Source organism: Mirounga leonina, unplaced genomic scaffold, assembly GCF_011800145.1.
Source record: "Mirounga leonina isolate KUSES-001 unplaced genomic scaffold, KU_Mleo_1.0 Mir_204, whole genome shotgun sequence".
NCBI lineage: Eukaryota > Metazoa > Chordata > Mammalia > Carnivora > Phocidae > Mirounga > Mirounga leonina.
The window spans coordinates 519,641-546,968 of NW_023270513.1; the positions used below are offsets into that span (position 1 = coordinate 519,641).

A 27,328-nucleotide genomic window follows, 5' to 3' on the forward strand; every position below is an offset into this window, starting at 1 on the left:
TCAGGCTCCGCAAAGGCCTGTGGGAGCGACCGGGGAGAAGGAGGGCCAAGATGGCGAAAGCGGCCGAGTCTTCAGGAGACCCGGGGACAGCATCGCCCAGGCCCCTGGTGAGCTTGGGTTCTGCGGCAGAAGGGACTGAGGGTGAGGCAGAGTGCCCTTAAGGAAGTCGGGTGACGGGCTCCTGGCCTGAGAAGGCCGGAACTCCTTCCTCCCGGTAGGCCCTTCCTATACCCGATGCCAGAACCAGTCTCAACACTGCAGCTGCTCTTTGGGCTAACCGCTTTCCCCTTGTCCTCCTCGTTCCTTCCACGCCTTCTTGTGAAACTCCTATTCATTTTCCTGTCCCATACTCTCAGGGCCTGTCCTCCTCCCGTACATTGTGTTAAATGCCAAGCTTTAGGTGATTTCTTAAGTACCTTTGCTTCTGCTGTCCTTCATGTTATCAAGTTCTGTCACTGGTTCTTGTTGGAGTAGCAGTATTCTTGGATTCATGAGATTGCTTCCCAAAGGACGTTACAACTTGATTATTGATTTGTTCAGTGACCTCAGTAGTCTTGATTTAATCCCTGCCCTCCCTGTTGCAGTTCCTTGCAGTGCTCTTCGTGATGCCCTGCTCTTCATGATGCTGTCTTGCTCCTGTCTCTACAGGGGGTACGATTTCCATTGCAAGTACAAGCCCAAAGCCTGGACAAGTATTTAAGAACACAGGTTTTGGAGTTAAACCTATCTGGGCTGGAATCACCCGCTCTGCCTCTTATGAGAGTTTGGGCAAATCATTTCATGGAGAGTGTTTCTTCATCCGTAAAATGGATATAAAAATAGCCGCCTCAAAGAGTTTTTAGGAAGATGAAATGATATAATTTATGTAAAGTGTCAAACACAATCAGTGTCATGAACTGAGGAGTGTAATTATTCAACATTCTGCCCTAAGATCCCTCTTCCCAAACGGTGTTCAGTTTTATAGCAGTTGTTTAATAAATGGTACATCCCTTTCCTCTGTTTTAAATTGGCAAATTAACAGCAGAGGACTGAACTGGGAGTCAGGTGAAATTGCTTCTAGTCCTGGTTCTGCTTACTAGCACAATTTTTTCATCTCTTCATTCACTCAACAAATATTTATTGAGCATCTACTGTGTTCCCGGCACTCCTTTAGGCACTGGGGATACAGCAGTGAAAGAGAGTGAGTGGCTCCAAGTTCTCATGGAACAATTGTGACCTTGAGGAAGTCACTCTCAACCCCAGTTTCCTCATTTGGAAAATGGGATAGTAACTCATCACAGACTTATTGAGAGTACTAATGAGCTATTATACACACAGTGCCTCGTGTGACATAGTTACAGGTGCTTAGCTGTTTTTAGTTCCTGTTCCACCTCTTTTTTTATGAAGTTTTCCCCAATTAATTTTAGTGGTTCTGGTCATTCGTAACTCAATGTCCAATCCACTTCTACTCTGTAATGTTTATTGAACTCCCACAAATGTGCAATGCATTATGCTAGCTGTTTTAGGGCTTGCCCTTATGGTGCTTAAAGTCTAATACGACACAAGTACAATGCTAAAATAAGGTAAATCAGAGACAGTTACACATAAAATATTAACAAAATTTAAAGGAAGATGCTATCATGTCCATTTGGGGTGACAAAGCAAGCTACACAGTAGAAGTTATATTTGAGAGGGCGTCAAAGGGTGGGTAAGATTTGAAATTTCAGGTGAGCATAAGAGCTATCAATGATTGAGCACCTGCTATGTGCCAAGATTGTACTAGACATCCTCTGCATATTTTCTAAACTTCACAGCAACCATTTCAGTTAGGTGGTTTTTAAATTGTGTTTTACTTGCGGATGAGGAGAGGAGACTCAGAGAGGTTTGATCATCTCCCTAGGGTCTTAGAACCAGTTAGTCGCCAGGCCTAAAACTTGAAACTATGTCTGCTTCTGAAGCCCAGATTATTTCCATTAAGACTGCACAACCTCTCAGAAGTTGGGAAGTGTTAATGTATTTATAGAACAACAGGTAGATCACTTTGGCTAAAGTACAGGGAAGTCTTAGGAGGTAAGCCTTAAAAAAAAATAAGGCCACTGAATTAGGGAACAGTATGAAACAGTGGTTAGGAATTTGTGCATTGGGGTCAAATTGCCTAGGTTTGATTCCCAGCTGTCATTTAACCTCTCCATGCCTCCGTTTCCCCATCTGTAGAATGAAGATACAGTAATAATTAGCTCATAGGGTTGTTAGGTGGATTAAATGAGTTAAGACATGTAAAATACTTGGTAGAGTGCCTGGCACGTAATGATCATACAATACTAATAATGATCATACAATATTTCTTCTTCTTGACTACTAAGCTTGGAGGTTTAATAGGCAATGAGGAGCCAGTGGAAATTTTTGAGGAGGGAAGGGTTTAAAGTCATGAATTTGACAACATAATTGAGGGAGAGTTACCATGAGGAATGTTTGGAAGCTAGACTAGCAAAACCAGTAGTTCTAGGAACAAGTGATTGCTACCTGGACTATAGCAGTGGTGGGAGCCATGAAGACTGGACACAGGCAGGCTCCTTGAGGGTTTGGAGTGCTGGGGAGACTGTGTCTTGGATCAGAGTTTTTCGAACTGTAACGTGCATAGCAGTCACCTGGGGAATCTTGTTAAATGGCAGATTCTGATTTGGTAGGTCTGAGAGGACACCTGCGATTCTGCATTTCTGACAAGCTCCCAGGTGATACTGCTGCCGCTGCTGCTCCCAGTACCGCATTTTATTTTATTTATTTTATTTATTTTTAAAGATTTTACTTATTTATTTTGACACAGAGAGAGAGACAGTGAGAGAGGGAACACAAGCAGGGGGAGTGGGAGAGGGAGAAGCAGGCTTCTGGCCAAGCAGGGAGCCCGATGTGGGGCTCAATTCCAGGACCCTGGGATCATGACCTGAGCTGAAGGCAGACGCTTAACAACTGAGCCACCCAGGTGTCCCCCGGTACCACATTTTGAAAAGCAAGATACTGATGCCCTGAACAGAAATACGTAAGAGGAGGATGAGGACCCTAAAAGTTGATTAATTCACTTTGGGACATGTTTAGTTTGAGATATTGGCAGACCATCCAGTAGATACCCAGCAGGCAGTTTGTCTAAAACCTGGACTTCAGGGCTCAGAAGTCAGGACTAGGTTTAATTAGGAGTCATTTGCATAGAGTTGAGAAGACAGTCTTTGGTAATGCTTATCTATTGTTTGTCTGTTTAGGGAGCAGGAAAAAGAGTTATAATAATGGCTTTAGCCTGAGGGCTGGAGGGATGTTGGCCTCAGGTAAAGGGGCTAGCTGGAGACCACACCACTAGTCACCCCTCCCCACTTCTTGGAGCCAGGCCTCTTGGACTGAGCTGGTTTCTGCTTGATGCCCCCCACCCCCCAACTTGTTGACTCTTTGCTCCAGGATTTTGGTCAGTAGTATAACCCATCTGGTCCCAGCTGCTTTCTTAAGTCTGCAGTCCCTGCTTCTACTGTATCTTTTTGGCCCTGCCTCTACCTGCTCCCCTCCTTGGCCCAAGCCAGGCAGCAGAGTGTACACATGGGTTTCTGTGCACACGTGTGCATATGTGTGCATGAGCCTACCTGCAGAGGGAGAAGGGAAGAGACATTGTGTCCCAAGGCACCTTTCATCCCCCCTGAGAGGTTAGTCAGAGAGCAAGGATATTGCTAGTCAGAGAGCAAGAATAGTGCCCACTAGACCTGACTAGCTGAGGGCCTAGCAGTCCTGTTTGTCATATGTGGGGCTTGAAGTCCACAGATCCTGGCTCAGCTCTCTGAACCATATCACTGATTCTCCTGAGAAGAGATATTAAGGAAATGTTGGGATGGGGGAATAGGATAGGAATCACATGACACTTTAGTGACTGCAGTGACTTCCAAAACCAATTAGCTGGACTTAGGCCAAACTTCACAGGTTAAGGGCAGTCTTCCACAAGACTGCCCTTACTTCAGACACCAGCCACAGGTTTGAATGTTCCCAGGACCACCCTTACTTCTAACCTACTGGCTGCAAATTCAGGGGTTCCCATGATCCCCTCAAGCTCCATACTTCATTAGAATGGTTCATAGAATTCAGGACAGCACTATACTTAAAATTACAGTTTTATTATAGCAAAAGGATACACTCCAAACCAGCAAAAGGGGGAGATGTATAGGGTGAGATTTGGGAGGGTCCCCCTAACACAAAGCTTCCTTGTCTTCTCCCTGTGGAGTCAGGACCCTGTTAACCCCTTGATACATCAATCTGTGACAATAGGCAGAATATTGCCCACCAGTGAAGTGCAGTCATGTATCTAGAGTCTTTATTAGTGTTTCTTTATGCAGGCATGATTGACTAGATCATTGACTCCTCCCCTCCCCAGAGGCCAGGTTTATCTGCGTTGGTGGTATAGTGGTGAGCATAGCTGCCTTCCCAGAGGCCAGGTTTATGTCACAGGAGTCAAAGCTTCAACCCTCTAATACTGTGTTTTGTCTGTCTGGAATGGTTTGCCCCCATGCTGAGTCATCTCATTAGCATAAACTGTCTAGGGGCCTACCATGACTCACCTGTTAGCTAAACTGTTAGGGCCCACCATGAATAACAAAAATAACACTATCATTTAGGAAATTCCAAGGGTTTAGAGGCTACCTTGCAGGAACAGGAGACAAAGGCCAGCCAAATTCCCCATTTTATACAAGGGACAGAACTGGAATTGACCCCCTGGGAATCTTGAACTAGAGCTAACCTGTATCTAGCCCCTGCTGTGAACCTCTTACTAAGTGCTTTACACACAGTAATGCATTTCTTCGTCACAACAACCCTGTGATGATGATACTATTCTCAATTTTATAGATGAGGAACTGAGGTATGGAGAGGTTAAGGAACCTGCTCAGTGTCACATAGGTAGTAAATGATAGAGCTGAATGGCTTCCAGCAGCACACTTAACCAATACGCTCCAAATATCGTATGTTGAGCATTGACCGTGTGCTAGGTGCAATGCTGGTGTTACCTAATTCTTACGATGGTGTTGTCTCCAAGTGAGGGCAGAGCCCAATTTGTCTTTGAAGCTCGTTCCTTCTGTACTGCTTTGCCTTCCCTAGCAGTTGCAGGCAGCATGAAAAGTCAAAACAGCAATCCTGGAACTTGAAAGGTCAGTGTCATAGTAGTGAGAGAATACAGCTTCAAAAGGGGTGATTGACATATTAAGTGCTGAAGAATATTCAGAGGGCGAAGGGATCCTTGTACTTCTTGGTTATGAGATCACTGTTACAGAGCCGTAGGGAAAGTAAAGTTGTGGGAAGGTCAAGTGCCAAGTTACAAAGGATTAAGGGAGTGGGCAAGTGCAGAGCAGTTTGATCAGGGAGGAGGAGGGGAAGGAGAGTAGTTTGAGGGAATGGCAGAAACAAGGAAATGATGTATTTAAGAATTCTATTACAGAAGTTATTTTTTTTTTTTTAAAGATTTTATTTATTTATTTGACAGAGATAGCAACAGCAGGAACACAAGCAGGGGGAGTGAGAGAGGGAGAAGCAGGCTTCCCGCCAAGCAGGGAGCCCGAATCGGGGCTCGATCCCAGGACCCTGGGATCATGACCTGAGCCGAAGGCAGACGCTTAACGACTGAGCCACCCAGGCGCCCCTCTATTACAGAAGTTTTTAAGTATATAAATAAAATAAAGAGTGGTATAATGAACCCAGGTACCTATCAAAATTTTGCTGTTCTTATTTCATCTCCCCACCACATTTTTTTTCTGGAATACGATTTTATTTTTTTGTTTAATCTTTTTTTGTTGTTTATTTTTTAAGTTCACGTATGTATAACATACAGTGTTATAATAGTTTCAGGTGTACAATATAATGATTCAACAATTCTGTACACATCTCAGTGCTGCTCATCACAATAAGTGTACTCTTAATCCCCTTTATCTTTTTCACTCATCCCCCCAGTCAGCCTCCCATCTTGCAACGACAGGTTTGTTCTCTATGTTTAAGAGTCTGGTTTTTTGGTCTCTTTTTTTCTTTGCTCATTTGTTTTTGTTTCCTAAACTCCACTTATGAGTGAAATCATATGGTACTTGTCTTTCTCTGACTTATTTTACTTAGCATTACTTACCCTCTAGATCCATCCGTTTGTTTGTTTTATATTTTATTTATTTGACAGAGAGAGACACAGCGAGAGAGGGAACACAAGCAGGGGGAGTGGAAGAGGGAGAAGCAGGCTTCCCGCCGAGCAGGGAGCCCGATGTGGGGCTCGATCCCAGGACCCTGAGATCATGACCTGAGCCGAAGGCAGACGCTTAACGATTGAGCCACCCAGGCGCCCCTAGATCCATCCACGTTGCTGCAAATGGAAAGATCTCAATCTTTTTTATGGCTGAATAATATTCCATTGTGCATATATCTTTATCCAATCATCTATCAAAGGACACTTGGTATGCTTCCATATCTAGGCTATTGTAAATAATGCTGCAGTAAACATAGGGTGCATATATCTTTTCAAATTAGTGTTTTTGTTTTCTTTGGGTAAATACCCAGTAGTGGAATTACTGGATCCTATGGTAATTCTCTTTTTAATTTTCTGAGGAACCTCCATACTGTTTTCCACAGTGGCTTGCACCAGCTTGCATTCCCACCAACAATGCACAAAGGTTCCTTTTTCTTTGGAGTATGAGTTTTAACCTGTTTATTTTTAACTAATTTTATACCTACAGAAAAGTTGCAACAGAGAGTTCCTATATAGCCCTTACCCAGTTTCCTCTAATGTTAACATTGTACATAACTATAGTACAATGAGCAGAATCAGCAAATTAACATTGACACAATACTATTAACTAAATCACAGATCTTACTTGAATTATACCACATTTCTACTAATGTTTCAGGATCTTATCCAGGATCTCACATTGCTTTGAGTTGTTGTTTTTCCTTAGTTCCCTTCAGTCTTTAATGGTCTTTCATTGTCTTTCATGATCTTTTCTGAGTGTTTAAAAGCAAATCCTAGACATACCACTTCACCTGTAAATACGTCAGTGTGTTTCTCTAACAGGGAAGGACGTTTTCTTTGTTATCACAATAACAAGACTAATAATTTCTCAGTATCATCTAATCTCTGCTCATCATCTCACAATTTTCTAAAAACGTGTGTTTTTATAGTTTGTCCATATGAGGATCCAAAGTCAACAAATTGCATTTGGATAATAAGTCTCATAAGTCTCTTTTACTATTAAACATTCTCCTGTTTTTAATGTACTTTATTTGTTTAAATTCAGTCATTTGTCTTGTTGAACTCTTCATTTTCTGTATTTGGCTGATTGGTATTCTCATGGTATTTTTAGTATGTTCCTCTATCCACATATTTCCTGTTAACTCTAAGATATAGAGGCTTGATTGTGTTCAGGTTCATTTCGGTTGGAGGAGGGGCAAGAATAAAAAGAACTCAGCCCCTAAAATTAGGAATGTTTTTTTTTTTAATCCTTTAATTTTTTTAATTTTTTATTGTTATGTTAATCCCCATACATTACATCATTAGTTCTAGATGTAGTGTTCCATGATTCATTGTTTGTGTATAACACCCAGTGCTCCATTCAATACATGCCCTCTTTAATACCCACCACCAGGCCAACCCATCCCCCCACCCCCTCCCCTCTAGAACCCTCAGTTTGTTTTTCAGAGTCCATCGTCTCTCATGGTTCGTCGGAATGTTTGTTTTTTTAACTGTTTATTAAGAAAAGTTTAAGAGGTATACAAAAGAACAATGGTAAAATATACCCTTATGTACCTAACCTTCAGTACTTACCAATTTATGGCAAGTCTTCTTTTTTCTATAGCCCTGTCCATTTCCCTTCTATACTATTTTGAAGCACATCTTAGGCATCATTACTTTAGTAAATATTTAACATGTATCTCTAAAAGAAAAGGAGTCTGTTTTTAAAGAACATAACAGTATCATTAGTACATCCAAAAAATTAGTAATTCCCTAATATCAAATATCTTGTCAGTGTTCACATTTCCAGTTATCTCCTAAATGTCATATTTTTATGATTTAAAATCTGGCCCACTACCTATTTTTATAAATAAGGTTTTATTAATTGTTTATGTCTTGTCTTGGACTGCTTTCATGCTACAGCAGCAGAGTTGAGTAGTTGCAACAGAATCTACATGGCTCTCAGAGCCTGAAACACTTACTTTTGGCGCCCTTTACAGAAAAAGTTTTGTGACCCTTGCTCTAGGCAATCATCTTTTAGAATAATTTAAAACAAGAAAAAATATTTTTTATAATTATCTTCATTTTAACCACTTCTGGAGATCTTCTTTTTCTGTGTTAGTCCAGGTTTCATTCTGGTATCACATTCTTGAAGATCTTTCTTTAACATTTCTTGTAGTGTGTGTCTCAGCTTTTGCTTGTCTGAAAAAAGTATTTGCCTTCATTTTTGATAGCTATTTTTCCTGGGTTTAGAATTCTGGGTTGACAGTTTTTTGCAGCATTCTAAAGGTATTTCCATTTTCTTCTAGCTTGGGTAGTTGTGGGTGAAATGTCTGTTATTTATCTTTGTCCCTCTGAATGCAGTGTCTTTCTCTGGCGGCCTTCAGGATTTTCTTTATTTTTGGTTTTCAGTAGTTTGATTGTGTCCAGGTTTGTGGATTTTTGGTTTTGTTTTGTCTTTAGGTATTTATCTTGAGTGAGGTTCTCTGGGCTTGGATCTGTCATTTGATGTGTGTCATTAATTTTGGAAAATATTCAGCATTCTTTTTCCAAATATTTCTTCAGACACATTTTCTCACTCTTCTGGGATTCCAATTATATCTATATTAGACCATTTAATATTGACCCACAGCTCTTGGATGCTTATTCTGTTTTGGGTTTTGTTTGTTTTTTCTAGTTTTATTGAGATATAATTGACATAATAACACTGTATAAGTTTAAGGTGTACAACAATGATTTGATATATTTTTTTCTCCTTAAAATTTTCTCTTTTTGTTTTAGTCTGGATAATTTTGACTGACCTATCACTGATTTCTTTTTTTGGCTGTGTTGAATCTACAGATAAAGCTGTCAAAGGCATTCTTCATCTGTTACTGTGTTCATTTATTTCTGGGATTACCATTTGACTTTTACAGTTTCCATCTCTTTGCAGAAATTCACCATTGTTTGTGCATATGCCTTTTCTACTAGAGCCTTTAACATATTAATCATAGTCCTATTAATTTTCCTCGGGTAATTCTAACATCTGGGGCCTCTCAGAGTCTCTCTGGTTTTATTGATTGCTATGTCTCATCATAGTGGGTTGTTTCTTCATTGTGGGGGGAGTAATTTTTTTTATTGAATGCTGGCCATCATGTATAGAACAGTAGAGACTGCCTGGAAGTGGCACATCTTTTCTGCCAAGGTTTTCCTGTGGGGATTAAATCAGTCTGGTCAGGAGTTGAACTGTGCTTGGGTTTTATCCTTGCTATGGGAACCTTCAGTGTGTCCCCAGCTTCAAATTCCTCTTCCATTACATTGTGCTTGGGGTGAGTGCTAGATCATCCCTGTGTTTTTACTAACGTTCCTGTTCTATTCTCAGCTCTCTGCATTTTCCCTTTGCCCTTGCATAAGATCGTGGTTCTCTCTCCAATCTCTAGGCCCTCCCCTAGCAGTAGACTGCTGTTGGTTTTGACTCCATACTTGCTAGCCTGGGCGGTGGGGCTAGCAAGGGAGGGGGGATTCTTTGCTCTGTTGGTCCAGCCTCAGCCTTAGGCAAACCGTGTATCCCTGTGTCTCCTGAGTGGGACTTGCTCAGTGATTCTGTTTCTCCCCCCAGCTGAAGGAGACTGTCGTGGTCTGGCCTCAGGATGTTTTCCTATCCCTCCCCCAGGAGTAGAGAGATTTGTCTTTTCCCTTTCCCCAGCCACAGCGGGTCTTCGCCTGTGCCCTGGAGACAACAGAGTTCTCCCAGTAGCCCTAAGGCTCTTGTTCTGTAGGGGAGAAGGGTCTGAGCAGGGCTCTTTGCTTTTCTCAGAGTTGGCAGCTCCTCCCTTCCCCAAAACCCACACCCAGTGGAAGTCGGTGGAGAAGACTCTGCAAGTGGGTGTGAACTCCCCTTGTGTCTGATGCTTCCAGGGGCTCTGTACCCTCGTACTAGTCCATGCTTGGCCTTTAGCAATTAATTCTAAATTTTAGCAGAATTCTTAAGCATCTGTGTGATGCCTAGTGTCATTCTCTGTGTTATGATACAATGTGCAAAGTGGTGCTCATGTCCCATGTTTTCCTGGAAGTACCTCTCTTTTCTTAGATTTTAATCAGGCTGCTTGGTTGCTGTAGGCCTCAACTCTCTGATGGGTTCGAGGAAAGTTATGATTTTGTAGTTTATCTAACTTTTTCTCATTGTTCTAGTGGGAGGGGTATTCTTTCCAGCTTTCTACATTCTAATCACAAGTCAAATTACAGTGTATTAAAGTCACTTGAAATAGTTGCTGTGTGGTTATGCATTTAATTCAACATACAGTAGGTTCATTTGTTTCATTTTTCTTTGTCTTAAGGACTTCTTTTAAGTTTTAATTTTGTTTCATAATTATTGCAACTATTTATATGATTTCAAGCTCTCAAGTCATATATATAGAACAGCTTGTATTTGAAGAAGCCTAACTTCTCTCCCTGTCTCCTCTACCTTATTCCCCACTTTCCTTAATAGGAAGTCTCTTTAAAAAAAAAAATCATATGACTTACTTCTTTTTTTTTTTTTTTAAGATTTTATTTATTTATTTGAGAGAGAGAATGAGATAGAGAGCATGAGAGGGGGGAGGGTCAGAGAGAGAGGCAGACTCCCTGATGAGCAGGAAGCCCGACGTGGGACTCGATCCCGGGACTCCAGGATCATGACCTGAGCCAAAGGCAGTCGCTTAACCAACTGAGCCACCCAGGCGCCCCATATGACTTACTTCTTACATACGACTTACATCACACTGCATGATTTATCTCTTACACATTTCTTACATTTAAAAGATAACATTCAGGTGCGAGAGTGTCTTATTTGTATTCCCTCCTTTCTTAGATAAATGGTAGCATATTATACAAACTTTTCTCCACATTGCTTTTTTATTTAACACTCCATAAATAGTTCTTTGGAGATACTCCCATTCCTTTTACAGCTGCATAGAACTCTGTTATGTGCATATCCCATACTTTATTCAAGTAGTCCTCCGTTGATGGGCATATGGATTATTCTCAGGATTTTGCTTTTACAAGTAGTGTTCTAATGAGTAGTTTTGTTTATATGTCCTTTTGTGTTTTTGCCACTTTGTCTTTAGACTCCTAAAAGTGGCATTGCTTAGTCAATGGGCAATCCATATATAAATTTGCTAGATATTGCCAGATTCATCTTCAGTAGACTGTAGTACCAGATGTGTGTGAATGCTTCACCTGCAGAGTATGTTGTCAAACTGTTGGATTTTTGCCAGTCTTAACAGGGAAAAATTTTTATTACAAGTAACTTTAATTTGCATTTCTTATTAAAAGTGTGTTTGAGAATTTGTTTTTCATAAGTTCTTTAAGCAACTTTATTCTTCCTAAAATTTCAGTATACTGTCTTGTACTTGGTTTACCTACAACTGCTACGCTCTAAATATTGTGCCTGTTGGGCCAAAATCCATGTGAGAAGGGATTGCTTTTGTTTTCTTAGGAACTTGAAGATTTCAGAGTTTTAGTTAGAATAATAAAATTTGGCAGATGAACATAAGAGTTTATAAGCTTGCAATCTCATAATTCACTTTGGAAATGTTATTTGATCTGTTTTGCTAGGTAACCTGGTAAAAAGAGTAGAAATCAAGATTTGTTTTGCTATTTCCCTGTTCTTCCCAGTTTCCCGTTAGGCTTCACCTAATGCTCCTTTCTAGCCAGCAGAGGCCACCGGAGCCTACCAAGGAGCAGAAGAGCTACAGAATTGTGGCTGTGTGAAGATGTGATTGCCGAAAGGTCGCTTTCAAATAGCTTTGCAGTCTTGTTAGCTTGTGCCATGTGAAGGTTTCATGCTTGAAAGAAAGCAAATATTTGAGGGCAAGAAAGTGTCTATGCCATTTACTTCGCAATTTTTTCCATCATATGCCATCTCCTTCTTTAAGTTAAAAGAAATAAGCATTTGAGAATTTTAGTTGACCATATTGTTTAATGTCTGGTAAACTAATACGTTACTTGAAAAACTGTATAAAACCCTACAAAAAGACATAGTCCCTACTCACTAGGAAATGATGTCTTTGAGGAATGCTGCAGTTGATTATAGACTTTACTTTTTTTTCCCCAACTCTTCTCAGTTTGCAGGCCTTTCCGATATATCAATCTCACAAGACATCCCCGTGGAAGGAGAAATCACCATTCCTATGAGATCTCACATTCGGGAATTTGACAGCTCCACATTAAATGAATCTGTTCAGAATACCATTGTAAGTGAGACTAGCTGAGAGAACTTCTATTCAGTATCATGGGACTAAATAACTATAGTAATTATTTTTATTTGGCTAACTGATTTTCAGTATATCTTATTTATTGAAATTTAAGATTTTCCCCTAGAGAATAATTTGGTACAGGCTTTTTGGAGAGCAGTTTGGCTATAATGAGTATTAAGAATCTTATAATGTTCGAATATTTTTAAGCTGATAATTCTGCTCCACATACAGTATATGGAATTTTTTAAAAAAATATTTTTCAAAATACAGAAGAATATTAATATACAAAGATGTTTATTACAACATTCCTTATGATAAGGAGAAATTGAACAACAGGGGATATCAGTTAAGTAAATTATGTTACATCTGTGTAATGGAATACTAAACAACCATTAAAAATGTATTTACAAAGAACTGTTAATGACATGAAGAAATTTCTAGGTAAAAAAGTCAGGACAGAATTATCTCAACTATATTTTGACAGGTTATATTTGTATTACTGTACTCTTCCTCAAATGTCATGATTTTTTTTAAAGGTTTTTTTATTTATTTGAGAGAGAGGGAAAATGAATGGGGTGGAGGCAGGGGGAGAGTGAGAAGGAGAAGCAGACTCCCTGCTGAGCAGGGAGCCCAACAGGGGGCTCCATCCCAGGACTGTGAGATTGTGACCTGAGCCACCCAGATGCCCCTCAACTGTCTTGATTTTTAAAAATCTGGCTTTTAGGATTCACTTACCAGTTAAATTGGGAATGTTGGAGATTAATTTGTTTTATATTGTATATAATGTGGTAGCTGGGAAGCAGGCTAATTGGCCCTTAGGACTTTCATCAGTTATGAACTGAAAGTCAGATGCCATGTGTTGCAGAGTAGATTTTAATAGTTATATTATTTTAGTTTCTTTAAGTAACATATTGGGACAGCTATATTTCTCTTTTACAGAGCTTTAAAAAAACAGAGCTGGTGGGTGTGGTAAAGAGTTAAATGTTGGCTTAAAGAGTTAATAAAAAAGTTAATAGAGCACTGGGTAGTATATAAGACTGATGAATCATTGACCTCTACCTCTGAAACCAATTATACATTATATGTTAGTTAAGTGAATTTAAATAAATTAAAAAAAGAAAAAAGTTAATAAGAAACGCACTATCTTTCTGTTTGTTTGTATAGTGAAGGAGTTAAACTGGAATTGTAGCTCCCAAATTCAATGAACCCAAGAGGTTAAAATAAAAGAAATTTGAGCAAACTAAGTGAGGGAACTACTTCGTAACCTTGGTCATGACAATACAACAAGTTGTTTCTGTCTTTCAGATGCGTGATCTAAAAGCTGTTGGGAAAAAATTCATGCATGTTTTGTACCCAAGGAAAAGTAATACTCTTTTGAGAGATTGTAAGTATATGAGTTTTTTGAGGATTTGCTATTTTTCAGCGTACCTTATCGTAAATACTTTTATATGGCTAAATTTCTGTGATAAGAAAACTGACATTTTGCAGAATGAAAAAATATATAAATGAACATGCAAATGAACATTCTGAAGAATTTAAACATTTAGAATGGAATTTCAGAGATTGGAAGATTTTGCTTAATATATTGTCTTCATCAATAAATATAGACTGTATATCTTCACCTGCCACTGAAAAAAATATTTCTGGAAGGTGCAAACACATAGGGACTTTATTCAACCACAGAGCTGACAGTCTCCAAGGGAAAGGCAAAATGTCTGAATATTAAATTAGAGTAACAGCTAATACCCATTAAGGATTAGCAAATTAATACCTTTATTGACATTTCTATTTGCAGAACTATTACTTAGTCTGATGACTGCTTTTTTTTGTCCACGAGGTCTATCAAAACAGTGTTTGCAATAAATTATGCTCTTATTTAGAATTTATTTATTTTTATTTTTTATTTTTTAAAGATTTTATTTATTTATTTGACAGAGACAGAGACAGCGAGAGCAGGAACACAAGCAGGGGGAGTGGGAGAGGGAGAAGCAGGCCTCCCGCCGAGCAGGGAGCCCGATGTGGGACTCGATCCCAGGACCCTGGGATCATGACCTGAGCTGAAGGCAGTCGCTTAACCAACTGAGCCACCCAGGCGCCCTTTATTTAGAATTTATTATTAAAATTGTTAGACCTTTTATTTTTGCTTTCATAGTACCCTTTATCAGAAAAATTGAATCAGTTGTTTGAGAGTAGTAACAATGATGTTGCACATGAGTTTACCTTCTATTTTGGCAGCATTTCAGCTGTAATGTAGGGATGTCAAATATGTGGCACATGGATGCAGTGTCAGAATCTTTTTTAACATAGTACACTGTGGGTTGGAGCTGACATGATTTGCTACTGCGGGTATGTAGTGGAAAGACCATGGACAGATCCGGGTTTGAATAGTGGTTCCATCACTACCTATGTGATCTTGGATAAGACAGTTAACTTTTCTGAGGCTCAAGTTTCTTCCTCTGTTAAAGTGGAGATAATACCGTGTATCTGCTGGTGAGGCTTAGAAATAATGCATATCAGCCACCTCGCACAGCATCTGACATTTCGTAGGCACCCCATAAATGGTAGCTGTTACTCTAGTGCCTTGCCCTCCCCCTACACACACTTCTTTTTTAATCCTTACAACAACCTTGTGAAGTAGGAGTTATTGCTCCTGTTTTACAGATGAAGAGAATGAGTCTCAGAGAAGCTGAATGTCTGGTCAGGATGACACAGGCAGGACTAGCACCCAGTTTTCAAGTTCATTGCCCTTTCCATTCTACCACTGCTATCCCAGATGTGAGGATACCCCTTCAACTGCTGCTGTGGCTCAGTCCAAAACAAGTTTGCTTCAGTGACAATGCAGAACCAGTGTGTTATCTTGCCGATTAGTGATGATGATTAGCTATGTCATGTGTTAAGGTCCATTCCCAGACCTTGTGGGGATAAACACATAGGCTGGCACAAAGGGTAAGTCAGTCATGGCCCAAATTTGCACTTCTGCCCTGCCCTGTTAGCATAACCCTTGGCAAAGTGGCAAGGAAAAAATTCACGACTTAAAAATAAATTAAAAAAAAAACAAACCACAATGTGATATCACTTCACACCCAATAGGATGGCCATTATCAAAGAAACAGAAATCACAAGTATTGGTGAGGATGTGGAGAAATTGGAACCCTTGCGCATTGCTAGTGGGAATGTAAAATGGTGCAGTCGCTGTGCAAAATAGCATGGTGGTTCCTCAGAAAATTAAGCATAGAATTACTATATGATCCAGCAATTCTACTTCTAGGTATATACCCAAAAATTGAAAGCAGGAACTCAAGCAGATATTTGTGCACCCATGTCCATAGCAACCTTATTCACAATAGCCAAAAGGTGGACGGATGGATAGACAAATTGTGGTATGTACACCATGACATATACTATATACTAATAGACTATGACTCAGTTTTCTTTTTTTTTTTTTTAGATTTTATTTATTTATTTGACAGAGACACAGTGAGAGAGGGAACACAAGCAGGGGGAGTGGGAGAGGGAGAAGCAGGCTTCCCACTGAGCAGGCAGCCTGATGCGGGGCTCGATCCCAGGACCCTGGGATCACAACCTGAGCCGAAGGCAGACGCTTAACATCTGAGCCACCCAGGCACCCCTATGACTCAGTTTTAAAAAGGAGTGAAATTCTGATCCATGCTACAACATGGATGAGCCGTGAAGACATTGTGCTAAGTAAAATAAGCCAGTCACAAAAGGACATACGTTTTTTCACTTACATTTGGTTCCTAGAGTAGTTGAATTGATAGAAAGTAAAATGATGATTGCTGGAGGCTAAGTGGGGAATGGGAGTTATTATTTCAGGGTTGGAGTTTTAGTTTGGGAAGATGAAAAAGTTCTGGAGATGGATGATACAAAGGTTGTACAACAATGAAAAAAAAAAAAAAAGGTTGTACAACAATGAATGTACCCAAAGCCTGTACACTTAAAAGTGACTAAAATGGTAAATTCCTTAATAGAATATATATATATATTCTACTAAGTAGAAAATATTCTACTAAAAATAGAATATATTCTACTAAAAAAATATATATATATATTCTGCTAAAATAAGAAAATGTTCTAAAATACTGTTACAGATTTTTTATGAATTAAAAAAAAACTTAAGTGTATTTTTTTAAAAGCCAGTGTATTAATGTCAGTTGTACTTGAATTCACTTTTTTAGTTGATAAGTTCAAAAATTTAACAAGAAAAACAATATTTTATCAGAGTGGTAGGATTATAATTTTTCTTTATACCTTTTCCAAACTTTCCTCAGTGGTGTCAAAATTACATATATAATGTGAAAAAAAAAACCCAATATAAGTATGTACATATGCATACTTCTTTAAAGTTATGTACATAAGAGGTTAAAGTTAGAAATGGTATATGTATCTTTTTTCATATTAGTGGAGGAAGGTAATTTTGCTGTAGGCTGTATGTAACTGAACTGTTGGCTGATTAATTTACCTAACAGCTATTAATTGAGAACCGCTGTGCTTAGACCTGATGTTGGCAGAGCCGTTTATACTTTTCCAAAAGCTTTCATGTTATTTGCTAAGGTTTGACCTTATGAAATTACCAGTATTGGCCTGTTTTTTCACCTATAAGAACAGCAATTCCATACTAGTTCAGTGTAATGATTATAGAAGGGAAGCAGTGTGGCAGAGTGGAAAGAACTTTGGAGTAGGACTCAGAAGACCAAGGGTCTGGTCCCCCCTCCATACCTAACTATTTATATAAACTTGGGGAAGTCACTTCCTTCTAAGCTCCATTTCTCATATTCTTGAGGTGAGCCTGATTATACTTGCCTTGTCTAATGTAGTCTCAGTTTGGTGGAGTGACTTGGCTCTAGTCTTTCTGAGGGTGGGGCACCTAAGTCTTTTGACTCCCGGCCCCTTGGTCTTTACAGCATGCTGGAATGTGGCTTAGTAGGTGGTAGAGAGAGGTGATTTGTGGTCTAAGAAGTCAACAAAATTTAAAGGATATATGAAGAAGGGCATTCAGAATTGGGGAGCAGGGAGGGCAGGTAGAGGGGTAGGAGAAGTGGGAACGCTTGGGCAGGCAGAAGGAGCCTTGATGTCTGAATTCCAAGAGTGGGAGAGGTAGATAATTGGAATAAAGTTAGAAAATACTACATAGTTGTTTCTTAATAGTCTTCTGTTTTTTCTTGCCTCATAGGGGATCTGTGGGGCCCTTTGATCCTTTGTGTGACACTTGCATTGTAAGTACTTACATTTCCTTCCTTTGTCATTTGAGATAGACTACTTTTTTTGTGTGGAGTTTCAAAATTGAGGGGAATTTTGAATATTTAATTTAGGACTTCTATGACATACTGTACTCCTTATGATTTAAATCTAAAACATGAAGCAGGTTTCCAGATCAATTCAAAGAGTGATGGAATTAAAGGTATGAAAATTGCGCTCCTCTCTGTTTACCAATAAATTCTTAGCCTGTTTTAGCCATTTCTGTTGAACTGACATTTGTTTATTCTCATGCACCTCCCCATCATTAAACTAAGTGAATTAAATATCTGTAGGTTTAAGCACTGTTTATTTGTGAACATAGTTCTTTTTAAATCTTAATAATAATAAAGATGAGAATGAGAATAAATTAGAGTAGAACTGGTAGAGTTCAAAGCAAGATCATGTTTCAAAGTGTTAGGCTTTCCATACACGTTGTACTTAAAGGGAGAAGACAGAAGAGCGAAGTTCCATTGGAAAGGGGAATATAACCATTGGTAGCATGGAAAAAAATACTGCATTAGGATTCAGTTCTGGGTTCTCATCCTGACTGTGCTATCAGCAAAGCGATTTTGGGATACTTAGAACCCTAAAATGTGTATAATGATTTTTCCCGGTTTACAGAAAACTTTTAAATACCTTCTCTTTATTTTATCCTCGTAGCAAGAATATTATTTTCTTTTTTCTTTTTTTTTTTTTGACAAACAAGCTTAGGTTCAAAGAGATTGGGGACTGAACCGAGATCACTACAATCAGTGGTAGACCTGGGATTCAACCTCAGATTTCCTTGATTGCCCATTTTCTTCCTCTGTGATTATTATACGTCTCTTCCCACCTAACCCCTCTCGGTCTCCTCTTCCATATCTATAAAAGGAAATGGCTAAGGATCCCTTGCAGGCTTGACCTTTGATGATTCTAAATTCAGCAAATTTCTAATGACTTCTCTGCCCATACTTAATGTGGTAATTTAGGTAATAACATAGAGTGCTATTTCTTATGCCTTTAATAACCACATCAAGGGCAATACTCAGTGCCTTGACGGACAGGTTTATAGTAGAATCACTGAGCATATACTTTTTTAGTTTTAAAAGGTTAACATTAGAGATTATGTAGTTTAACCCAATTTATTTGCAGAAAGGACAACTGGAGTCCCAAGACATCAAGTGATTTACTCTAGTTTATACACCTAGTGACAGAACTAGGGTCACTTTCTGGATCTCCTGCCTTCGAGGCCCATTAATGTTCTCCCATGATACCATGCTGAAGCAGTAGAGATTCTAGACAACAAGTGATGAGTACCAGCATTCCTTGCATCGGATTGTCAGGACTCAGAACGGAGTACATACAACTGTAGAATACAGAAGCCTGTCCCGGCAAACAGCATAGCAGGGCGAGACTTACTATGTGATTCCTCTATACTATGTAATAAAAAGAGACTGGGAGCTTGGTGTTACTATTTTTCTGGGGGAAAAAATGACCTCAGTCCAAGTGTTCTAGTCCACAATTCAAAACAGTTTATGTCTGTAAAATTCTTAGACAAAGAAAATATTTCAGTGACTGTTCAACTACTCCATTTTAAAGCAAAGTCTTTTAGTAATAATCTGTGTTTTGATTCAAAAAAATCACCTAAATAGGTTTATAGACTGTTTCCATTTTGAAATGTCAGAACTAGGGGCACCTGGGTGGCTCAGTCAGTTAAGTGTCTGCCTTGGGCTCAGGTCATGATCCTGGGGTCCTGGGATCCAGCCCCATGTCGTGCTCCCTGCTCAGTGGGGAGCCTGTTTCTTCCTCTCCCTGTGCTCTCCCCCGCCCCCCGCTCATACTTTCTCTTTTGCTCTGCTCTCTCTCTCTCAAATAAAATCTTAAAAAAATAATAAATGTCAGAACTAAAGCCTTAACCAAAGGATTACAAATGCAATGTGTCTAGGGGCTAGAGAAGTAACTTAAATGTGTGCATGATTTGGTGACCTGAAGCCCCTTGTGAAGGGACCTGCTTCTATGTCAGTCAACTGCTCCCAGTTGTTGCCATGTAGGAATGTAAGCCCACTGTTAGAAAGTCTTCAGGTTTTTCAGGAAAATCCAGAAATACATATTTTTAGGTGAAACCTCCCAATTTTAAAAACTGTCACTTGAACTTAAACCCATTTTAAGTCTTGTACGGACTGACAACCTCTTGTCTGTGAGTCACATTTGACCCTTCAATTTATAACCTCTGCTTAACCAAAAAGGTCTTCAGTAATCCATTTACACATCCCAACAAGGCCAAGTGAGGTGACCCTTGTAGTCCTGAGGCATTTGGAATTGGAAGTAAGGGAGCCTTGCCAAATATTTCTGGCATTTTACTTTCGTACAACCTGTATGTTACAGATCTTCAGGTAAGGTTTAGGACAGCTCCCTGATTCAAAGTTTGCCTTAACTTTATTGCTCTAAATAAAAGATGAAGCAATTCTCATGTCATTTCCTTGTCACAGAATGCTTCAAAGAAGCTCTATAGATAGTGAAAAGGATGGAGGGCCCCAGTTTGCAGAAGTGTTTGTCATTGTCTGGTTTGGTGCAGTTACTATCACCCTCAACTCAAAACTTCTTGGAGGAAACATGTGAGTATTATTAAAATGTACTTTTTCCCTTGCCAGGTAGCATATCAGATTTTTAAGGAAGTCTGGCTAGTTAGGTATTTTTTTAAAAGAAAAATGAAAATAAATGAGGGCTAAAGAGAAAGTTCTCTTAAACCCACTGAACAGAGATAACCTAGTTTAACTTACCTTAAATTATCTAGGGTCCTATGATAAGCTTCAGATGCTCTCTCCAGCTCCTGAAATCATATGGAGACTTTTTTTGTGTTAGAAGATTATGTCCATTTTGCGGAAGAGATGGTCTGTAGCTTTCAACAAATTCTCAAGTAGGTCTTTAAACTAGAAAAGATTAAGAACAACTGTCTTAGAGGTTCAGTGGGAGAAGGAAGTCTCTAGGAATTAGAGTAGATCATCTGGTACCTTAGATGGTTGACTCTCAAGGAGTTTGAGAGGAAAGGAGGAAGAGTACGGGGAGAGAAAAATTAAAGCATATGCTTAATACAGAAGCCTCTCCTCATAAAATCAATGTTAGGGTATAGGTATTATGTATTTGAAGGAAGGTAACAATCCATGATATATAGAAATCTGTGTAATAAACTGTATCATGATACAGATCAACTATATTTATGATCTTTACAGATGTATGTTATTTTTTAGATCTTTTTTTCAGAGCCTCTGTGTGCTGGGTTACTGTATACTTCCCTTGACAGTGGCAATGCTGGTTTGCCGGTTGGTGCTTTTGGCTGAGCCAGGACCTATAAACTTCATGGTCCGGCTCTTTGTGGTGATCGTCATGTTTGCCTGGTCTATAGTAGGTAAGAATGTACTTATCTCTACGGTAGCAAAGCAGACAAAAACATGAGTTAGAGATGAAGACCGGATGAGGTGCAGTGTAACTCCTGAGTCATATGTGAGTGGTAGGATTCTTGCCAGTATCATCCATAGAACCCTCTTCTCTGAGTAGGCAATGATAGGGATGCTGTCCACCTTATCTGAGTTGGATATCTGGACTTCTGAGATGTGGACAGTCATATCCTTTCTTTTTTATTCTTAAATAATGGATAGGGTCGGGAAAGGAGATTACACTAGACCTAGCTCAGAGCCTAGCATATAGGATGAGGCATAGGTGACTTGAGAAATGACTTGGGCTTTTTCCTGACAAATTAATCATGATGAGAATAGTAGCCAGCATTTACAGATTGCTTATTCTAGGCAAGCACTGTTGTGAGTGCTTTATATGCATTATCTCACTTAACCCTCACAACTCTAAGAAATAAAAACTAGTATTATTAGTCCCATTTTTACAGATGAGGAACAGACCCAGTGAGGTTAAGCAACTTGCCCTAGGACACATAACTAGTGAATACGGAATGAAGTTTCAAACCCAAGCAGGCGACACACCTGTTTAGAACTGTATTATACTACCTCCCAGTATAGGTTGTTAGGTATATCATCTACACTACTTTGCTGCTTCAGTAGAAAATTCTGCCAAAGATTAGGAAGAGCCTATAGTGGTGGCAGTGAATGCTATGTGCTCGTTGTTGTTGCATTCCTAAAATTCTCTTAAAATTCTACCTTCAACTAGAACTGTTCACTGGCTTCTTACTTCATGGGGCAGACAGACTGCCTAATATTTTTAAGTGCATTAACATATCTTTGCTCTGGAACATGGTTAAAATCCAAGAAGTAACCCAAAAATAAGGTCTGAGAATGCCACAATTGATATTATGAAGACTGTGTGTTAAGCTCCAGTGCTTTACCCATGGGAGAACCCCCTCATTCCCTCGCTTAGAGTCTGATAATTTACCATACTTGTAGTTCTAAATATCCAGTGTCCAGGCTCATGGCAGTTCAGAAAGTAGAATTTTAGAAGAGAGAGAAAGGCATTCCATTTTTTAACTCAGCAAATATTTCTTGAGCACAAACTATGTGTCAGGCATTTTGCTAGGCATGGTCTCTAACCTCAGAGTTCAGAACTTAGTGGAACAGCCAGACAGGGAAACACTTAAGGGCAATAGGCATCCCAGGTGGGAGCTGGAAGTCTGTGCAGGGTATGGTAGGGACACACAGGAGGTAAGTGGGCAGTTCCGCCTGGGATGGTGGGATACAGGATGGGTGTTCAGGAAAGACTGCCCATGAAGGGTGATCACTGATGAGTAAAAGGATGAGTCTCATTTCCTGGGTGGACAAGAAGAATGGCATCTAAAAGAGCCAATACGTCTTTCTCAGTGTATTCGGCACAGGTCAGTAACTTCTCAGAAAAGGGTAGGAAGCTCCTTTTAGAAAGATTCTCATGTAAAATGGTCGAAAACTTTCAAAGTTTAGTATTGGAAACAAGTAGCTGTCAACTGTCTGGAAAACTATGCTGCAGAATGCCTTTTTCTCTGAAGATCACAAATATAACTGAGCTTTTTGTGTAATTCTGTGTTCCAGACTATGCCAAGCACATTAAAGTATAGTAAATGTTAGCAGTTGTGACAATCTTACTATATTAAAGATTCCATTTTGTTTTGTTTGTTTTGTTTAGCCTCTACAGCTTTTCTTGCCGATAGCCAGCCTCCAAACCGCAAAGCCCTGGCCATTTATCCCGTTTTCTTGTTCTATTTTGTCATCAGTTGGATGATTCTCACATTCACTCCTCAGTAAATCAGGAAATGGAAACTAAAAACCAGTGAATTGAAAGCTCATCTGAAAGATGCAATTCACCATGGAGCTTTGCCTCTGGCCCTCTTTTGTCTAATTTTGGAGGTATTTGGTATGTGAGGAGATTTAAAAGGGAGCCATAAAGCACCGTCACTGCTTATGTAAGGAACCGATGTTTGAAAGGCTGTCCTTTGCCTCCTGATGTTATTTCTTCAAAATGCGTAGTATATGCAGTATACTGCCTCAAGGCATGATAGGATCACTGTGTGACAGTGAGTGACAGCCAATGATTTGGGAAGCACATGGATATACATCCTGCAAGTTGAGTGGACTTAGCAACTGTATTTTCAGTTTTGAGAATACCAGTTCAGGTGCAGCTCTTAAACACATTGCCTTATGACTATTAGAATATGCCTCTCTTTTCATAAATAGGAATGGGTGGTCTCTCCATGTTGTTTTCTTTCTTTCTTAGGCTTAAAAAGGCAATGACAGACGTTGGGAAGGGGCTTCATAATTGGGGAGGAGAAAACATGCATTAACCAGTATTCAGATTTTGACCGGAGAAAATTCTGCACTCGTAGCTTTTTAAAAAAGCGAAGGACATCTAAAGAATCAGCTTCTTTAGTTGTTCTGTATAGTCCCTTTTCTGCCATGCTTATTAACAGCCCCGCATTGATACTCTAGTTTTTAATCTTACTCCCTAGCTCTGAATATGTAAGCTGTTAGCAGTCAAGATGTAATTTTCCTTTCATTAAAGTTCTCAGTGGACCAGTGCTTGAACTTACCCGAGTGGAAGACCTCAGAAATTTAGATTGGTTGGTCCTTAATGCATATTATCATTTGGGCACTTGTTTCTTCTTCAGGGTAGAATGAGGCAGTTTGGATACAGCATAGCTCTAAGGAATTCTTCATTATTCTGTGTAATCTGGCCTCTAACTAGAAAGTAAAGCTAAATCTGAAGCCTGCATTTAACCATGTGCACATGGAGGGATTCAGTGTTCTGCTGGCTGGTTCACAGAACAGCTAGATGCTTAGAGCATGACGTTGGGTGACGTGCGTTTACAGCTGCCACCTCTCCATAGTGGGCTTAGCAGTTTTTTCATTAGATGTGCTTTTTGGGTTGGGGAATAGCAATTTGTTTTCTTGGTTTTAGACTTTATTTGTAAAGCTACTTAGCTTTTCTTTAGACAAGTACTTTTTTTGCACATGTGCACCTCTACTTGTATCCTCAGCTATTTATACACACAAGTGTGAAGGCTCTTCAGGGAGCAGAGTGTCTGGAAAGGCTGATTCTAAGCTAAACAGGGCTCCTTTAAGGTAATACGAGCTACTGCCTTCTATAAATTGCACATTGAAGAACTCTTAATAGACAAAAGATTAGGAGTCAGGCAGAAAACATTCATTGTATATACAGTTACTTACAAAGATAGGAATTTATTCCACGGTCTTTCTTTATCATGGACTCTAAATATTTATTCATTTTCTATCTAAAGACTATCTACACATAGATATATAATTTTAAAAACATATTTTCTCCATTCCCAGATTAACTAAGAACACTACTAGGGCAAATGAGTTCTTGGAGTGATACTAAATTAGTGAGCATTACAAAGTTGGTCCCTTCTGTCCCAGCCTTGTCCAGAGGTTTTGGTTATATATTTATATTCATTTCAGTTTCCCTTCTAATTAAAATAAACCTGGTGAGCACAAAGCCGATTTTTCAATCTTGAATTGGTAAAGACAATATTTTGAAACTGGTTTTGATTTGAAATTGGTCCTTAAGTTACCATCCATTTCCATTGTCTGAAATTTCCTAACCTTTACTAAAAACATCTCTCTTCCGAAGTTATTTCATAATCTGTCCCAATGGTTATAATGTAAAAATTAAAGAAATGATCATGTTTCTCAAAAGGGAATTGCCTACTGAATTGTACTCAGGCTAAATATTTTGGTCAGAAATTTTTAAGGCTACAACAGGGGTGGGGGTTGTGTGGGTAGAGGGAGGGGAGAGGGGGTTATCTCATTGGGTATTAAGGCAGCTTGTTCTGTGTGTTAATCTGTTGCTCTCGGGTGACTTAAGGAGTGGTTTCATTTGATTTAAATGAAGATGTAAAATGGAGATTATCTTTCTGAAAATGAATGGTCAGTTTTATGGTATAAATGATTATTTTCTTAATATATGCAAAAAAAAAAAGTGCATTGCTCTCTGTGGCAAGAAGACCTGATTATCTGGAAGTTGTAACCCTCAACACAGCTTTCCCTGGTTTGCTGCAAAGGCACATGGCTAATTTTAGAAAGAAAGACTAGAGGAGAAGGGGATTTTAACAAAGGAAACCCTGTTCCAGGAATTGGGAAGTTTCATGCTTTAGATGGAACTCAAGTGTGTGAGCATCATTACCAAATGTGGTATATCACTGTCATGGCTTGTCATTTGCTGCTCCTACTTCTGAGATTGAGCCTCTGTTGTCACATTCTTTAGCAATAGGAAAGGTGAAGACTGGATGTAATTGCTGTTCAGATTATAAAAACTGATGCAAACATATTTGAATGTGCAGTGTAGTCTTAAATGTCAACCATTAACTGTCAAGTCTTTTGCCTCTTAGGAATCTTATTACATGAGTTGAATAGGATCTTTTTATTGTGATGGGTTTTTTTCTGTTGTTGGGCAAGGTGGGCTTGTCACAGGGCATAGGACCAGTCTGCATTTTGCTCTTTACTATATTTGTCTTTTTATGAAGTATCCGCCGGATGTGATTAGAAGGCTAGCAAGCCTGTATTTGAAGATTTAATTGTATACTTCTTATAATCTAACTACTTACTGTACCTGGACTTCCTGTTTTTTCCTGAAGATGAAAATGAAAATCTTCGGTCATTTCAAATCCTAGGGTGACATCAAGTCATTGAAATTTATTTAAATGCTATAATGATATGATCAGACATCCATTGCATGAGCTGTTTTATTCCAGAGTAAAACACTGAAATTGTTATTCTTAGACTGTTAATTTCTGAGACAATTTGAATAGAAATAAATGTGTGAATGTTAATTCGTGTATGTAAATTAGAAATACTTTTCTAGATTCTGTGGGCTTTTATTGAAAATAAAGGATTTCTAGGGATTTACTCAGGCCATAGGAAGGCCAAGTAATAATAATGACAATAATATTACTACTAATAATGGCTTAACATTTATTGGGCACTTACATTGTGCCAGGCAATATTCTATTTTTTTAAGAATTTTTATAACTGCTTTATTGAGATATACTTTTACCATAAAATTCACCCTTTTAAAGTGATGTACAATTAAGTAATTTTTCAGTATATTCACATAATTGTGTAATTATCACCACTAGTTCATTTTAAAACATTTTCATCACATCACAATAAAATCCCATATCCAGTAGCATCACTTCCTTTTCCCCTTCTCCCCAGCCTCTGGCAACCACCAATCTGCTTTCTGTCTCTGTTGATTTGGCCAGGCACTATTCTTAAGTGCTTTTTATGTATCTCCTCTACTCCTTAACATAAAGTGCTATAATTCTCATTTTACAAGTAGAAAATTGAGTCACAGAAGGGTTCAGTAAATTGCCCAAGGTCACACAGTAAATTGATTTAAAATAGGAAAACACTGTAGATGGGAGCATAGTAAGACAGTTTTGAATTGCATTGTTATATACATGAAATGAATGTACCCCTTTCCCAGGGTATGCTCCCTGTCATTAGCCATTACACCCTACAACTGACTGGAGATAGATAACTCTCATTCTTTTTTTTTTTTCCCTGAGTAATAGAACACTATATTAGCATCTGCGGAAAACACAAGAGCAGTTGTACATTGGAAAGAGTTAGGTTTGCTGCCCTCTCCCACCTTGAGCCCCTTTTCTCTCCTTTCCCCCCACCCAACACACACACACACACACACACACACACACACACACACTCTCTCTCTCTCTCTCTCTCCTCTCCTTTTTCCCAAAGTCTTAAGAGTCAAGCGACTTCTGCCTCTTTCATTTTTATTCTCCCAGAGGGATGGTTAATGCATCAAAATTTAACCTGTTTATTCAGGTGTTTATAGTCAGGGGATGCATCTAGTCACTTATAATACCAGTTATATTTCTAAGACCTCAGAGAGCAGTAGTGTGAGAATAAAATCCCTTTTTTACTTGGGTTAAACTAGGTGGGGGAAATAACAGAGTAAAGGCTTTGCCTTAATGAAGTCAGTGATTCCGCCTGGTAGGAAGTGGCCACACGCTGCTCTTGTCCACTCTGTTGTGTTTATTTCAGAGCCTTTGTACTCTGTGCTATCACTGCTGGTAATTTCTTGGTTCTCTTCAATACTCCATTTTAATCCTGATCTTTCCTGTAAATAATGAACCTGTGGAAAGAATAAATCTGTAAAATGATTTGTGAATGTTAAATGTGCAAATAAAAACACTGGAAAAGGA

At 39.1% G+C, this 27,328-nt stretch overlaps 1 protein-coding gene across 3 annotated transcripts; it reads left to right on the top strand.

The window, feature by feature from the left end:
* Positions 1-27,328, top strand: YIPF6 (Yip1 domain family member 6). 3 transcript variants are annotated; one of them, XM_035028674.1, is made up of 7 exons: positions 1-107; positions 12,286-12,414; positions 13,723-13,801; positions 17,609-17,651; positions 20,142-20,267; positions 20,901-21,058; positions 22,771-27,328. In XM_035028674.1, exons 1-7 carry the CDS (start codon positions 51-53, stop codon positions 22,887-22,889), a joined length of 711 nt encoding a protein of 236 aa, XP_034884565.1. In that variant the 5' UTR covers positions 1-50; the 3' UTR covers positions 22,890-27,328. The 3 variants fall into 3 exon arrangements, with proteins under 3 accessions (XP_034884565.1, XP_034884566.1, XP_034884567.1); XM_035028675.1 differs by having other exon boundaries at positions 74-141; XM_035028676.1 differs by lacking the exon at positions 1-107 and adding an exon at positions 6,426-6,431.